At 39.1% G+C, this 15,418-nt stretch overlaps 1 protein-coding gene across 1 annotated transcript in view; it reads right to left on the bottom strand.

Moving 5' to 3' along the window:
• Window positions 1-15,418, bottom strand: part of LOC109920177 (voltage-dependent L-type calcium channel subunit alpha-1C-like) — a 656,132-nt gene that overhangs the window by 206,900 nt on the left and 433,814 nt on the right. Inside the window, exons 25-27 of the mRNA XM_048607862.1 lie at window positions 13,253-13,305; window positions 4,164-4,310; window positions 1,899-2,100 (exon numbers count right to left, since the gene is read on the bottom strand). Coding sequence (XP_048463819.1) covers window positions 1,899-2,100; window positions 4,164-4,310; window positions 13,253-13,305 — 402 coding nt within the window. The remainder of the gene's footprint in view (window positions 1-1,898; window positions 2,101-4,163; window positions 4,311-13,252; window positions 13,306-15,418) is intronic.

Here is a 15,418-nt window from a genome sequence, read left to right as displayed (position 1 = left end):
GTGAGGCAATCCTGAACAAACATGTAGATCATCTGAAAGATGTTACCTTGCAAATGGAGCAGGAGCAAAATATACCTTGCCCCTCAAAACAGCCAGAATGCCTGTCAGAATCCTTAGGTTTTCCTGCTCTGTCTAGTGTCAAGGAAACTTCGGAGTCCAAAATGGATGCAGCCTTGATACCATTGCTACCAGAACAAGAGTAGGAAACCCTCCCGAGATGCTCCAGATGCAAGAGGCAAGCTAGGGTCTGTTACACACCACCCACGTCACAGTCCGAATCAGAAGAACCGGACCTGGGGTGAAAACGTTGCAGGAAAAGCTACAAGAGAAAGACCAGGACTATGTCCCCGGACTTAGGGAGGACGGATGTGGTGATTGGAACCAGGCGGACCTTGTTGACTACAAGGTCCTTCCTATCAGGAAGCCCTGGCCGACCAATATAATCAGGGGATTTAGAATCTCTTCAGTTCGGGGACTGACTGTGAGCTGACTGGCCACAGCCAATGTACTGTGCACGAGTAAATAAAGGGTGACTTGGTGACGGGATACCAGTCTCTGTGCAGTTATTTCACAGATGCAGCAGGTAATTAGAAGGCAAGTTGAATATTCTCCTTCATTACTAGATGGATGGAGCTTAAAAACAGGAAGGTTATGTTGCAGTTGTATAGGGTGCTGGTGAGGCCATACCTTGAGTACACTTTTTGTCTTCTTACTGAGAAAGGATAAAGTCAGAAGTCACACACAACATCAGGTTATTGTCCAACAAGTTTATTTGAAATCACAAGCTTTTGGAGCATAGCCTCTCACTTGACCTGCCGAATGGGGTATGCTTTGAAAACTTGTGATTCCAGATAAACCTGTTGGACTGTAACCTCGAAGGGCTGCAGAGGAGGTTCACTATGTTGATTCCAGAGTTGAGAACATTGGCTTTTGAGGAAAGATTGAGCAGACTGCGACTATACTCATTGGAATTTAGAAGAATGGAGGGTGTGGGGAAGGGATTTTATAGATACATATAAAATTATGAAGGGAATAGAAAAGGTAGAAACAGGAAGGTTGTTTCCACTGGCAGGTGAAATTAGAACTAGGGAGCATGGCCTCAAAATAAGGGGGAGCAGATTTATGACTGAGTTAAGGAGGAACTTCTTCCAAAGGATTGTGAATCTGTGAAATTCCCTGCCCAGTGAAGCAGTGAGGTTATCCCGTTGAATGTTTTTAAAGCAAAGCTAGCTAGACTTTTTGAACAGTAAAGCAATTAAGGGTTATGGCGAGGGGGGCAGGTAAGTGGAGCTAAGTCCATGAAAAGATCAGCCGTGATCTTATTGAATGGTGGAGCAGGCTCAAGGGGCTAGATGGCCTCCTCCTGTTCCTATTTCTAGTGCTCTTACGTTCTTATATATGTGCTGATTTTTATTAGTGCAGTCAAAATGTATTCCTACTCCTTGTGCTTTCCCACATTTTCCAATGTGGTAGATCAGTGACTAGGGTCGAGCGAGTTTTGTTTATGGCCAAATTAATGTGGGTCATCCTGTTTGGCAATAAGTAGCAATTTAATTTTATTTTGTTTCAGGAAAAGAGGGTCATCACTATTTACTATCAAGATCAGATGCTATAACTTCACAGCAGTGAATCACCTCCAATTTGTGCTCGTGCTGATTTGGAGTGTTTGATATTTTAGAAACCATTACCTACTACTGATGGTCATTTGCATGAAAAACACATTTACCCAAAATAACTAAAATGTGATATATGAAATATTATTCTTCATTTTATGCCACACATTATCTACTGACAAGAATCTTCTTTGTAATATACCTTTTGAGGTACAATCACATAACAATATTCAAAAAATTTAAATCATACCAGCTCATATTTAACTATTAAAATTTCTTTTTCACCTGATTTTTATCCAGTTCACAGTTTTTGTATTCCTGTTCCCCCTGTTCCTGAAATGTGACGATGACGAAACCTACAAAAATATTCATCATGAAGAAGGCGATAACGATGATGTAGATGATGAAGAAGATCGATATCTCCACTCTGTAGTTGTAAATTGGACCTGCATCCTCTGTATGAGAATCAATGGCTCGATAAAGCAACCTGCAAACATAAGACAGAAGAAATGTACATGTATTTATATAAATATAAAGCGTATATAATTTAATCTGAGAAAGGTAACGTTTTGTATCCACTTTATTTCTACCAATGCTTTTACATTCCTCCCTTTACATCCAATTTCATCTTACTGTTTGTTTTAGCCTGGAAGTTGGAAAGTGTCAAATGTAGATATCTTCACAAGGGCTTTTAACTCCCTACCTTCAGTTAATCACTTCATTTGAAACTTGAATTCAGAGTCTATTGATTAAATGGAAGGATCAAATTGACAGATATTGTTGTTTTGTTGAATGATGAAAATTGCACCGTTCACAATTTTAAGTTTATGTGCTTAAGTTTAAATTGAGTCCATGCCATTAAATACACAATTTCCAGTAAGTTACAACTGCAAACTGTGGAGTGCTTTTCAGAATTAGGTTTTCTGATGGCATGAAATGCCAAGAAAGAAACTCATAATTTGTGCATTGTGCCATTGTCCCTTACACTAGTTCACATCTCCAGGACAAGTTCTTGATCTCAACAGAAAGAAGCCAACATTTTCTACATGGAGGGAAGAAAGAAAATCGGGTGGTCATTCATTATTTCACAGCCTGTTGAAGAGAGGCAGTGATAGAAGCCTGATAAGAACTTGCATTTTTAGCTTGAGCAGAACATAAAAATAAAACAATTTAAAAGAAAAGCAATGTATTTACTAATAACACAACTATATTGTTATTAATGAAATTACTTCCCACTTCATATTCTGTTTCGTTTCTTTATCTAATTTAAGACAATTTAATACTCAAAGTGCTTGGTTGGGGCTGATTCGCTATTATGTTTTGCAAGATAAAGGTTTACATTTTATATTGAACTATGATTTCTTTAATTTTTTAGCAATAATACACTTCATTAGACTAGATTTTTTTTTTTATTCACTCGTGAGGCGTGGACATTGCTGGCTCACCAGCATTTATTGCTGTCTCTACTTGCCCTTGAAGTTTCCCTTAAGACAGGGAAAGACAGCTTACAGCTGACACAGACCTCAATACCACAGAAAGTTGAGAATAGAATGTGAAAGAGTGAGGTCAAAACAGCAAGCATGAAAGAATATTGACTGGTAAAATCAAGGTGAATCTAAAGCCATTTTGCAGTACACTATGATTAAAAGATCCAGTGTTGGATTTCCTAATAAGAGTTGGTCTTTGTGATGTGGCTGTGAACACAACATTCTCAAGTACTCAACATTCCAGAGTTTCTTCTTCAACATCCTTTCTGACAGTAAATACAATTGAAGCTAACAGTTTTTCACAAGTACTATCTATTGTACAACATTTTTTGCAGTTGTGCCTCTTGTGCTCACAAGTGGTTTTAATTTTAACTTTTTTAAATTTAAATTTTAAACTTTCACTAATTTGTTTTCAAATGTCCTTTCAAGGAATGAAAATAAGATAGTAATGCTGGAATCAAATCTTGGATGGTGTTCTAATGCTCTCTTGTCATAATATCACAGTGCACCAAAATTGCCATTTAGTCCAGAATTTGGGACCTAAACCAGGTCCTAGTCTTGTGTTGGGAATTTTACAGTCAAAACAAGTGGTGGCACCTCTGTCAACCTCAAGGGGGTGGAAAAACTGAGTGGCTGGTTCAACAGGAATTCCAAAGTAAAAGATTAAAACGTAAAATTTTAAAAGAACTAATCCATACTACAAGTAGAGTTATAGGGAGTCACTTTGAGTTACATTCATGAGAGAGTCCAGAGCACATTGCTTACATCCATCAATGAGAAGAAAAACAGTGTTGTGTACCACTCGGATTAGATTGAAATTAATCTTAAACAATATAGGTTTTGCTGGTAATCATACTACAAAAAACTGATTTTATGATAAAAATATTTATGAAGCGCCTCAAAATGTTTTAGATATTAGTACATTGTTTATTTTTGCAGTTTATGGTTCATGATAAATTCCATTTCTTAGACAGGTGCTTTAAAGATTAACTTGCAACTACTTAGCGTAAATTATTGTTTGATCCAGTATATGATAATACATATTGACATTTTTTCTACTTACTGTGGCCATCCTTCAAAGGTTGAGACAGTAAAAAGAGCCATCATTGCAGAGGGGACATCATCAAAGTTGAATTCACTGTTCTTCCATTCTCGTTTACTTATCATTGGCTGATTTACATCTCCATCTTTGTACAAAATATACTGCCCTCTATTAATAGGAAATAAATATTGTTATAGGGTAGTCAAGTTTTATCTTAACTCCCAAGATGCATTAGCATTTTCATTTCTGCTCATAATTTTTGTTTCACTCTTCTCTACTACCTTCTGATTAACGTAAGAGGGCAGACAGTCAAGTGTGCTGAGACCATTTTTGAGCCAGATACTCGAAGGTACATAAGAACAGCCTCAGGTAACGCACCTTAGCAAATTCTTTTACAACAGTATTTAAAGACATTCCTATCTTCATTAATATAGTAGTATGTATGAAAATGTAGGAAGAGAATAAAGAAAATATTGTATATAATGAATATATGGATTAGGAGCGGAAGTAGGTCATTCAGCACTTTACGACATTTTAAGTCGTCAATGAGGTAATGGTTGTTTGTGTGTTCTGAGTTCAACATTAATAACCTTTAATTCCCTTGTCTAATAAGAATCAATCTATGCCTGCCTTAAAAATGTACAAATACTTTGCAGCAGAGAGTTTCAAAGTTGTACAACCCTCTGAGAGGAAAAACGTTCCCTTAGTTCAGTGCTGACTGGTCAACTCTGAATTTTAAAACACTGTTTGATAGTTCTGAATATATGCATATGAGGAAGAATCCTTTCTGCCTCCCCCTTTTCAAGGTGGTCAGGTTCATATAAGCATCAAAGCACCCCTCACTTTTTTAAAATTTCAATAAAAACAAGGCCAGCCTGTTTAATTTTTTTCTCATAAGACAACCCACTCATTCCAGATAACAATCTTGTAAATCTCTGAACTGGCTCCAACACGTTTACTGCCTTCTGTGAAGCACAATTTCCTTACTTTTATGTCCAATTCCTCTTGCAAGAATAACATTCTCTTATCCTTCTTAATTATCTGCTGTACCCACATATGAACATTTGTGACTCACGCATTAGAACTCCTAGATCCCTTTGTATCTCAGAATATTACAGTCATTCTCTGTGTAACAAATACTTTTTTTTTTAATTTGACATGGTCAGTTATCTCAGTCATCCTCCCTTTCAAACAAATGGGCAGAAAGTGCCTTAAATTTATTGGTTTAGTGCAAAGGCATTGGGTGAATATATGCAAGAAATCTGGCACCAAAGATGCAACAGAGGCTACAATAAGACAGAACTAAAATAAAAGCATATGCAGCATACAGGCAGAAACAACTGGGAGCGCATTGGAGATTTGCATAAACATACACACATATGAGGTTTGCAGCAAAACAGATCAAGGTTAAGATTCAGAGTGGAAGAGCCTTCAACTAGCTGACTACGATGTGGGTTTGACAAAATGTGTGGATAAAGTCAAAAGTTAGAAATTTTTGCCATTAGTAACATCATTTGCCCAAAGAAAATGGATAAACACATGCTCAAGACCATAATTTACCTGGAAGCTTAATTCTTAATGTTCTTAAGAAATATTCTTATGGATATGCACCTGGATCACAGGAATTCAATGATGCAACCTACAACAGAAAACTGACTGCATACATTGGGTCACCCATTCCTTGTACTATAACTACTGTTGGTATTAAAAAGGAAGAGGTATTGTGTGTCTTAAAAAGTATTAAGATAGATAAGTCCCAGAATACTGAGGGAGGCAAGAGAACAAATTGCTGGAGCATTGACAGACATCTTTGTATCCTCTTTGGCCACAGGTGGGGTCCCAGAGGACTGGACAACAGCTAATGTTGTCCCATTGCTTAAAAGGGGTAAAGGAATAATCCAGGAAATTATAGGCCTGTGAGCCTCATGTCAGTGGTAGGGAAATTACTGGAAAGGATTCTCAGGGACAAGATCTATAAACTTTTAGAAGCAAATGGACTGATTAGCAATAAACATTATGGTTGTTTCTGGAGGAGATTGCACCTCACTAACTTGATCGGGTTTTTTGAGGAGGTGATGAAGACGATTGGGGGAAAAGCGGTTGATGTACCTACATGGACTTCAATAAAGCCTTTGAAAAAGTCCCTCATGGCAGACTGGTACAAATGATATCGGGGTGAGCTGGCAAAATGGATACAGAACTGGCTTAGTCATAGGAGACACAGGGTAGCAGTGGAAGGATGCTTTTTGGAATTGAGGGCTGTGACTAATGGTGTTCCACAGGGATCAGTGCTGGGACCTCTGCTGCTCATGATCTACATAAATAATTTGGAGGAAAAAGTATCTGGTCTAATTAGTAAGGATACAAAGACTGGTGGAGTTGTGGACAGTGAGGACGATTGTCAGAGGATATAGCAGGAGGCATGGGCAGAAAACTGGCAGATGGAGTTTAATCCAGACAAATGTGAAGTGATGCATTTTGGAACGTGAAGTACGGGTGGAAATTATGCAGTAAATGGCAGAGCCCTTAGAAGTGTTGATATGCAGAGATATCTGGGTCTACAGGTCCACAGAACACTGAAGATAGTAGTGCAGGTAGATAAGGTAGGGCATTGAGTATAAGGATAGACAAGTTATGCTGCTGCTTTATAGAACTTTAGTTAGGCCACACGTGGAATATTGCGAACAGATCGGGTCACCACACTACCAGAAGGATGTGGATGCTTTGGAGAGGGTACAGAAAACGTTTACCAGGATGTTGCCTGGCATGGGGGTGGTTTAGCTATGAAGAAAGGTTGGATGGACTGGGTTTGTTTTCACTGGAATGTAGGAGGTTGAGGGGCAACCTGAAAGAAGTTTACAAGATTGTGAATGACATGGATAGAGTGGGAAGCATGAAGCTTTTTGTCAGGATGGACAGGTCAATTACTAGGGGACATGGGTCCAAGATGTGAGGAGGTAAGTTTAAAAGAGATGTGCAAGGCACGTTTTTCATACAAAGGGTGGTGAGCGCCTGGAACATGCTGCCAGAGGAGGTGGTGGAAGCAAACACAATAACAGTTTTTATGAAGCACCTGGACGAATACATGAATAGGGAGGGATTAGAGGGATATGGAGCCAGTAAGTGAAGACAGTTTTAATATGGAAGGGCAAAATGTGTCAGTGCAGGCTTAGAGAGCAAAAGGGCCTGTTTCTGTGCTGTATTGCTCTTTGCGCTGGTATATTCATGACGAAATCCAGCTATGGCAACTCTTGGAAACCATAAATACTCTGCCTATTAAAATGAATGGATCAGCAATAGCAGGACTACTGATGTGTATGGAGCCACTTGAGACCATTCACAAAATCGCCAATGGCAGCAGAAGAGGCCAAGAATATCAAGAATGTCTCATGCATTCAGGTAGAGTGCCCTTACTTTTTTTGGCTTTATTTCACATTCAAAGTGTAGCTGATCCTCACCTTCATTTCAAGTACCTTCTAATTTCACTTGCCACTTTCATATTTCATGTCGTCATTTTTACACCTTTCTAATTTGATCCCTCAGATTCCCATTCCACTGACAAGTTAGTTTTAATTGTCCCCCTACAGCACTAGCAAATTTCACTGTAAGGATATCAATCCCAGACCTGTTATGTTGTAGCCTATTCAGCTTGAACAGGTCCAGCCATCGCAGGAAAAGTCCAAATGCCTCAGAAATATGTTGGCCTCCCTACTATGTCACATTTTTAGTCATATAATTGACTAATATAGCATTGAGTGAACATACAAGTGCGACATCTTGGATAAGTGACTGGTGAGTGAGTATTTCTATTTTCTACCTTTTATGACTTTTAGACTATTCTTCCCAATTTATCGTATTCTATTGTGCTTTATACTATTTTTCTACTACTTTCATAGTGTTTCTTTTAGCTTTTTGCATATAGGATCTGTAGGGTAAGTGTTTAGCTTTTTCTTTCTGGTAGTCTTAAATGTAAGATTCTTTAATTTAATTGAATGTGACAGGGGAGCCCAAGTCAATATGTACACTGTCTGCAGCATGTGGGGATTCCTAGATGCATCTGGCAGTCCGGATGACCACACCTGTAGGAAGCGCTGACAATTCAAACAGCTTGAGCGCCAAGTCCTGAAACATGACTGTCAGCTGGAGGCACAGAGATGCATCCGCAAGACTGATGGCTATATGGTTAGCATGGTTTCTGAGGTGGTCACACTGCAGACTGAGGAGCTGCAGGTAGACAGGTGACTGTCAGGCAGAGGAAATAAGAATGTCAGGCAGACAGGAAAGCCCCAGAAGCCATCCCACTCTATAACTGTCATTCTGTGTTGAAAAAGGATGACAATGAGAGTTCTACTGGGGAAAGCAAAACAATGGGTGGCCCTGCTGCACAGGCAGAAGACAGCAAAAGTCCAAGGAAATAGTGCTAGGTGACTTAATAGTGAGATGTGCCCATTGCCATTTCTGAAACTGCAGGCATGACTCCAGGATGTTGTGTTGCTCTCCTGGGCCAGGTCAAGGTTGTCGCTGAACAGCTGCAGGGTGAGGGTGATAAGTCAGAGGTTGTGGCATACGTGGACCAACAATATAGGTAGAATGAGAGATGAGGTCTTCCATCAAGAATTCAGGTAGCTAGGCAGTAGATTACAAAGTGAATATAGAAATAAGCAAATAAGGCAGATGAATGTGTGGCTCAGGTGTTCATGCAGGAGGGAGGATTTTGGATTCCAGGAGTATTGGAACTATTTCTGAGGAAAGTGGGACCTGTATAAAGGGGACAGTCTGCACCTGAACCACACTGGGACCAACATTGTTGTAAGTAGGCTTGTTAGCACTATTGGGAGGAGATTAAGCTAGTTTGGCAGAGGTAGGGGAACAGCATACTATAGAAAAAGAACCTGCACAGAGGGAATTCAGCCATGTTGTGAATCAAAAGAGTACTGCGAGGCCTCTACTTTAACACCAGGAGACAGATAGGTAAGACAGATGAGTTAAAGTTGTGGATTGATATGTGATATTTTTGCCATCACAAAGACATTGTTGAGGGATGGCCAGGACTGGCAACTCAACATTCTGGGGTACAGGGTTGTCAGGTGAGACAGGGCATCGTGTAAAAAAAGGAGGTAGTGTTGTATTATTAATTAAGGAGTCAGTTACTGTAGTAAGGAGGGACGATATCTTGGAAGGATCTTCAAATGAGGCTTTGAGGTAGAGCTTAGGAACAAAAAGGGGGCAGTTACATTGCTGGGAATGTATTTCGGCACTCAAACCATCAGCAAGCAACAGAAGAACAGATAGGTAGACAATTCATTGAGGTGTGTAATAACAAAAATAGAGTAATTATTTTAGGGCATTTCAACTTCCAGAACACTAATTGGGATAGTCATGGTGTAAAGGGTTTGGAAGAGTGGATGTCTTGAAATGTATTCAGGAGAGCTTTTTAAATCAACACATTTCTCCAGGATGGTGCAGTACTGGACCTAATTCTGGGGAATGAAGATGGACAGCTGTTCAAGGTGGCAGTGGGGGAACATTTTAGTCATAGCGACCACAGCACAGAATGATTTAAGTTTGTGTTGGAAAGGGAAAGAGATAATCTGCAAAACTATTTTTGGATTTGGGGAAGGCAGATTTTATTAAAATAAGGCAGGATCTGGCCAAAGTAGACTGGGAATAGCTACTTGTGTGAAAATCTACAGCAGAACAGTGGGGAGTGCTCAACAAGGAAACGTGGAGAGTACATGCCCAACATGTTCCCTTTAGAGTAAAATGTAGCAGTAACAAGCCCAGAGAATTCAGGATATCTAGGAATATTCAGAAATAAATAAAAAGGAAAAGAGAGACTTTAAGCAGGTGCAAAAGGAGCAAATCACTGGAAGCCCTCGTGAAGAATAGAAAGTGCAAAGGAGATCTTAAGAATGCAATTAGGAAAGCAAACAGGAGGCATGAAGAAATACTGACAGGTGATATTAGGGAGAATCTCACAGGCTAAAAACGCATTAAACGCAAGAGGATCACCACGGAAAGAGTAGGGCTCATTAGGGACCTAAGGGGCAACCTGCATATGGAGTCAGAGGATGTCGGCAGGTATTAAATGAAGACTATACTTTTCTTTTCACTCAAGAGAAGATGTAGGTACAAAATTTGGGGAGATGAACTGTGAGATTCTTGAGGTCCCTTATTGTCAGAGGGAATGAAGAGATACTGGAGGCTTTGTCAGGCTGAAAAGTGAACAGATCTCAGATCCAGATGAGTTGTATCCCAGGCTACTTGGGAGGTGAAGGAGAAAATTACAGGGGCTCTGACTGACCCAAATTTTTAACTCTTCTCAGGCCACAGGGGAGATGCCAGAAGACTGGCGCATAGCTAACGTCGTTCCACTTTTCAAGATCAGTGGTAGGGAAACTACTGGAGAAAATTCTAAAGAAAATAATTTATTTCCACTTGGAAAGGCAAGGTTTGATCAGAGATGGTCAGCATGCTTTGTCAGAAGGAGATCGTGCCTAACAAATTTTTACAGAGGTGATCACGTGTAGATGAGGATACTTTATGTGGGTTTCAGCAAAGCCATTGACTAGGACCCACATGGGAGACTGATAAAGAAAGTCAATGCCTATAGGATCCAGGGTGAGTGGGAGGATGGATCCAAAATTGGTTTAGTGGTAAAAGACAGACTGTGGTGGTAGAAGCTGTTTGTGTGACTGGAGGCTGGTGTCCAATGGCATGCCTCAGGGATCAATGCTGGGTTCCTTATTGTTTGTGACACAGATAAATGAGATAGATGAAAATGTGGAGGGGCGTGACAAGTAAGTTTGTGGATGATGTGAAGATTGGCCATGTGGTTAATAGTGTAGAAGAAGGTCTTAGGTTAGTGGAAGATATGGATAGGTTGGTCAGATGGACAGATCAGTAGCAGATGGAATTTAACCCTGAAAATTGTGGGGTGATGCACCTTGGAAGAAGTAACAAAACAAGGAAATACACAATGAATGGTGGGAAGCTATGAAACTCAGTGGACAAGGGTTCTTGGGGTGCTTGTCCACAGATCCCTGAAGGTGACAGGACAATTTAAGAAGGTGATTAAGAAAGTATAAGGACACTTGTCTTTAACAGTTGTGTAAGGTTATATTAGTCGGGAAGTTATAATTAGAGCTGTACAAAACTTTGTTAGGTCACAACTGGAGTACTGTGTGCAATTCTAGTCACCGCATGAAAGAAAGGATATGATTATTTTGATCAAGATACAGAGAAGATTCATCAGAATGTTGCCTGGGTTGGAATATTTTAGCTGTAAAGAGAGGGTGGATAGGTCTGGGTCATTATTTAGAGCAGAGATAGCTGAGGGGGGACCTAATTGAGAGGTACAAGATGATGAGGGACATGGACAGAGTAAATAGGAAGCAGCTGTTTCCCTTAATTGAAGGATATTGTGAATGGCAAGAGGTTTAGAGGACAGTGGAGGAGTGCTGAGAATCTGGAATGGGAGGGCTGTAGAGGCAGGAAACCTCACAGCCTTAAAAAAGTATGTGGATGAGCATTTGAAATGTCATAAAATTCAAGGTTATGGGCCAAGTGTTGGAAAATGAGATTAATGTAGATAGGTCAGCATAGACTCAATGGTTTGAAGGACCTTCTCTGTGCTGTATGACTCTATGATCACTAATGTGTGACAGTGTGAGAAATCCTGAGATTACTGGTACTAAGATTGATGAAATATCCTGGACTGATCACTTAAATCAAAGTAGTAATCTCACATATTTGGCAAAGCACCTGCCAGTCAGTTTCCTCAGTAACACCTATTAGTTTTATTTCAACTTGAATCAACAGAAGTACTCAAAAAATTCCATAAAATACTAAAATAATTCTTATAATCTATTTTTCTTAAATTAGTATTTTTCAAAATGCCTATGAACAATGGATTAAGGCACTTCAGCAGTGGATCGTTCCTGTGGTTCCACAAAAGGGATAATGCAATCTTAGACATGCTACTAAATGTTTTGGAAGAATAGGAAAGGGGTTAATTGGGGAACTGTACAATGAGACAGCTCTTGTGTTAAAGTGTGCAATAAAATTAGGCAAATACGTAGCAATGTCTATACCTGCCTTCCATCTCCTAATAATGAAACTTTGCTGTAAGGTTATTATTGCTTTTTTTGCTTGTAATAAATGCCAAAACTTATATAGATGAAAATTATGATCTTGATGAGTGTCAATAACACCAGTTACTAGCCATGAACATAGGAAACAATATCATGAGCATGAGGATGGGGAGAATTTGTGAAAGGAGCAGTGGTTCGGATCTTATGCTTAGTAATACCAATGTAAAGGAAAAGAAATCAATTATACTGTATGAGAGGAGTGTCCACTTTCCAACCATGCAGTATAAAAACTGTTTCCCCTTTACTTAGTATTTCTTCAGAAATGTCCAGATAAGTCCAAGACAAACAACTTTGACAAAATGTGTCTTCTTGGCAATACTGAATATTTTTGTACAATCAAATGACTACTTGCTAAGTAATGATATATGTAGTTAATAGTATATATGTTACAAACAGTACGGCATCCAACACTTTTGAAGGCAATATAAGAGTTTTATCTTTATTACACTCCAGGCAGACTGGAACTTGTGTAAGCTGGCATTAAATACAAAATATTTTCACAGTACATTTGTTAGCAACAAAATTAGCTAAACTAGTTCTCCCAACTGTAAAAAATTTATTGTCTAAACTAAGAGTCATGCCACATACATATCTAAACTTTCGCCAGCAGCAATCTACTTTCTTCACAGACAAATAATGAAGTGTTATGTGACACAACTGTAAAACCAGACTTCACGGAGGTCCAGTAGTTCAGTTGGTCAGAAAACTGTACAATGTCCTAATGCTTTTGTTTCAATATCGCCTAGGTTAACAATACATTTTCATCATTAGGCAACCCAGAATGCTACAAATAAAGTACAATGATCTCAACGCTGAATTCTTCAATTTTCATTCCTAATAAGTAAAGTTTGTTGCTAGGAGCCTCACCTAAAAAAACCCCTCTGATGCATTAACAAGTATTAACACCAGTTCCTTTATTCCTTTATTATAATGCACGTATATTTACAGTGAACTTACTTGCATTCAAACTCTCTCTGTTTGGATCCATCTGTGCATGTGTAGAGCTTCCCCTTGAAATAAAATGCAATAAAAGTTAAAATACCATAACAGAGTAAGGGAAACATAAATTCTACTGTACTTTCTTTCAACAGAGCAATCAAATAGAGAAGTTATTGCATAATTTAGTAAGAAATTCCACAATAACTGGATATACTTGTCACAACTTAGCTATTGGCATATCTCAAATTTTGTCAGCTTGTATGATCCTAAGTTCTCCACTCTTTACCACTTCAAATTCTCATTCAACTCAAACTTGGTCTTCTGTTCCAGCTTTTTATACAATTCCAATGAACTCCATATCAGATCAGAGGGTGGCACCTTGTCTTTCTGGTCATAAACTTAACTTGCGATTGCCCAGATTGTATTCTTCCTACCAATGACAACTTTGCAAATGTCTTGTAACAGTTTCTGTTCGCAGTTGCTTTAATGACAGCAGACTAGCTTTCTAAATGCAGGCCTGTTTATGTGAATGCCTGACTGTCATTAATTTAGTGATAATTAGCATGATCACTGCTGAAATGTGGCAAAATGGGTTTATAACACTTGTGATGCGAGAGAAAACTGAATTCCAATTAAATATTCTTTCCTCACATTTTGCTCAGAAGTTTGGGAACCAAGACAATCCTGTGCTGTAAGAAATTTGCAATGTTTTTATCATTATTATAATGGATTTTGTATTCGCATTGTACTAACATTACAACATTTCATGTGTCAATCTTTAAATTTATAGGCTGAAACATTGTTGTGAAAACAATGGCAAGATTGGTACCACTTGCTAATTATATAAGTGCAAAGAGCAAATTCAGGCAAGGTCAGACACAGCAATAAAGGCTGTGCTTGCTGACACCAAAGAACAGTGATATTTCCTATAAATGTAGTTACAAATTGTTCCAAATATATTAATGATACTATTTTACCTAATCAGTATGTTGGCTTGCAGAAATAATCTGTTAAATGAAGTACAACTTATTTTAATTTTCAAAAATTGGCTTCATATATGTGTAGTCAGCAATAATTGGTGGTGGTTTAGTTACAATACTAATTAATGACACTACTATAATAAACCAGTATATTATGATCAAAAACAAATTTGCTGGAAAATCTCAGCAGGTCTGGCTGCATCTGTGAAGGAAAAATCAGAGTTAACGTTTTGGGTCTGGTGACCCTTCCTCAGAACTGCTGTATACTATGATAATAGTATTTTACAGTTTTCACATAGAAACTTATTATATTTTAATTTTTAATAACTGGCTTAATACTGTGCATGTCTGTGCATACATTGGCAGCTGACAATAACTGGCAGTACATGGGTGTCGATAAACGTATCTATACGGGCTAATTAAAAGTACAGAAGGTACCGTCAGAATTCTGTCACTCCTCTGTTAACCGTGTGAAACAGGATCTCAGTGATTGCCTCCCAATTCAAATGCTACGTCAGTTTCTTGTACTTGTACTGAATGCAAAATAAGCTTGCCACAATGGTGGCAAGACCAAAAATACCTTTAAAAACAATTCCCTTCACTTTCTAATCCTGTACAAACATACAAAGTAGGAGCAAGAGTAGGCTATGCAGTCCGTTCAGCATGCTCCTCTATTCAACAAGCCACGAGGTGGAGGTGCCAGTGTTGGACTGGGGTGGACAAGGTCAGAAATCACACAATACCAGTTTATAGTCCAACAGGTCCAACATGGGGCGGCATGGTGGCTCAGTGGTTACCATTGTTGCGTCACAGTGCCAAGGACCTGGGTTCAATTCCACCCTCGGGTGACTGTCTGTGTGGAGTTTGCACATTCTCCCCATGTCTGTGTGGGTTTCGTCCGGGTGCTCGGGTTTCCTCCCATTGTCCAAAAATGTGCAGGGTGGGTGGATTGACCATGCTAAATTGTCCATAGTGACCAGGGATGTTTAGGTTAAGTGGGTTAGATGTGGGAAATGCAGGGGTAGGGAATGGGTCTGGGTGGGATGCTCTTTGGAGGGCCGGTGTGGACTTGTTGGGCCTGTTTCTGCACTGTTGGGATTCTGGGATACTAAATATTATAAGGTTTATTTGAAAACACAAGCTTTCAGAGCCTTGGTCCTTCTTCAGGTGTTACTGAGAGAGGTAGTATCAGACACAGAATTTA

This window comes from Rhincodon typus, chromosome 18 (assembly GCF_021869965.1).
Source record: "Rhincodon typus isolate 14 chromosome 18, sRhiTyp1.1, whole genome shotgun sequence".
NCBI classification, from domain to species: Eukaryota; Metazoa; Chordata; class Chondrichthyes; order Orectolobiformes; family Rhincodontidae; genus Rhincodon; species Rhincodon typus.
Note: the sequence above shows the minus strand (reverse complement) of the source record. Positions and strands in the feature narration are given on the sequence as shown.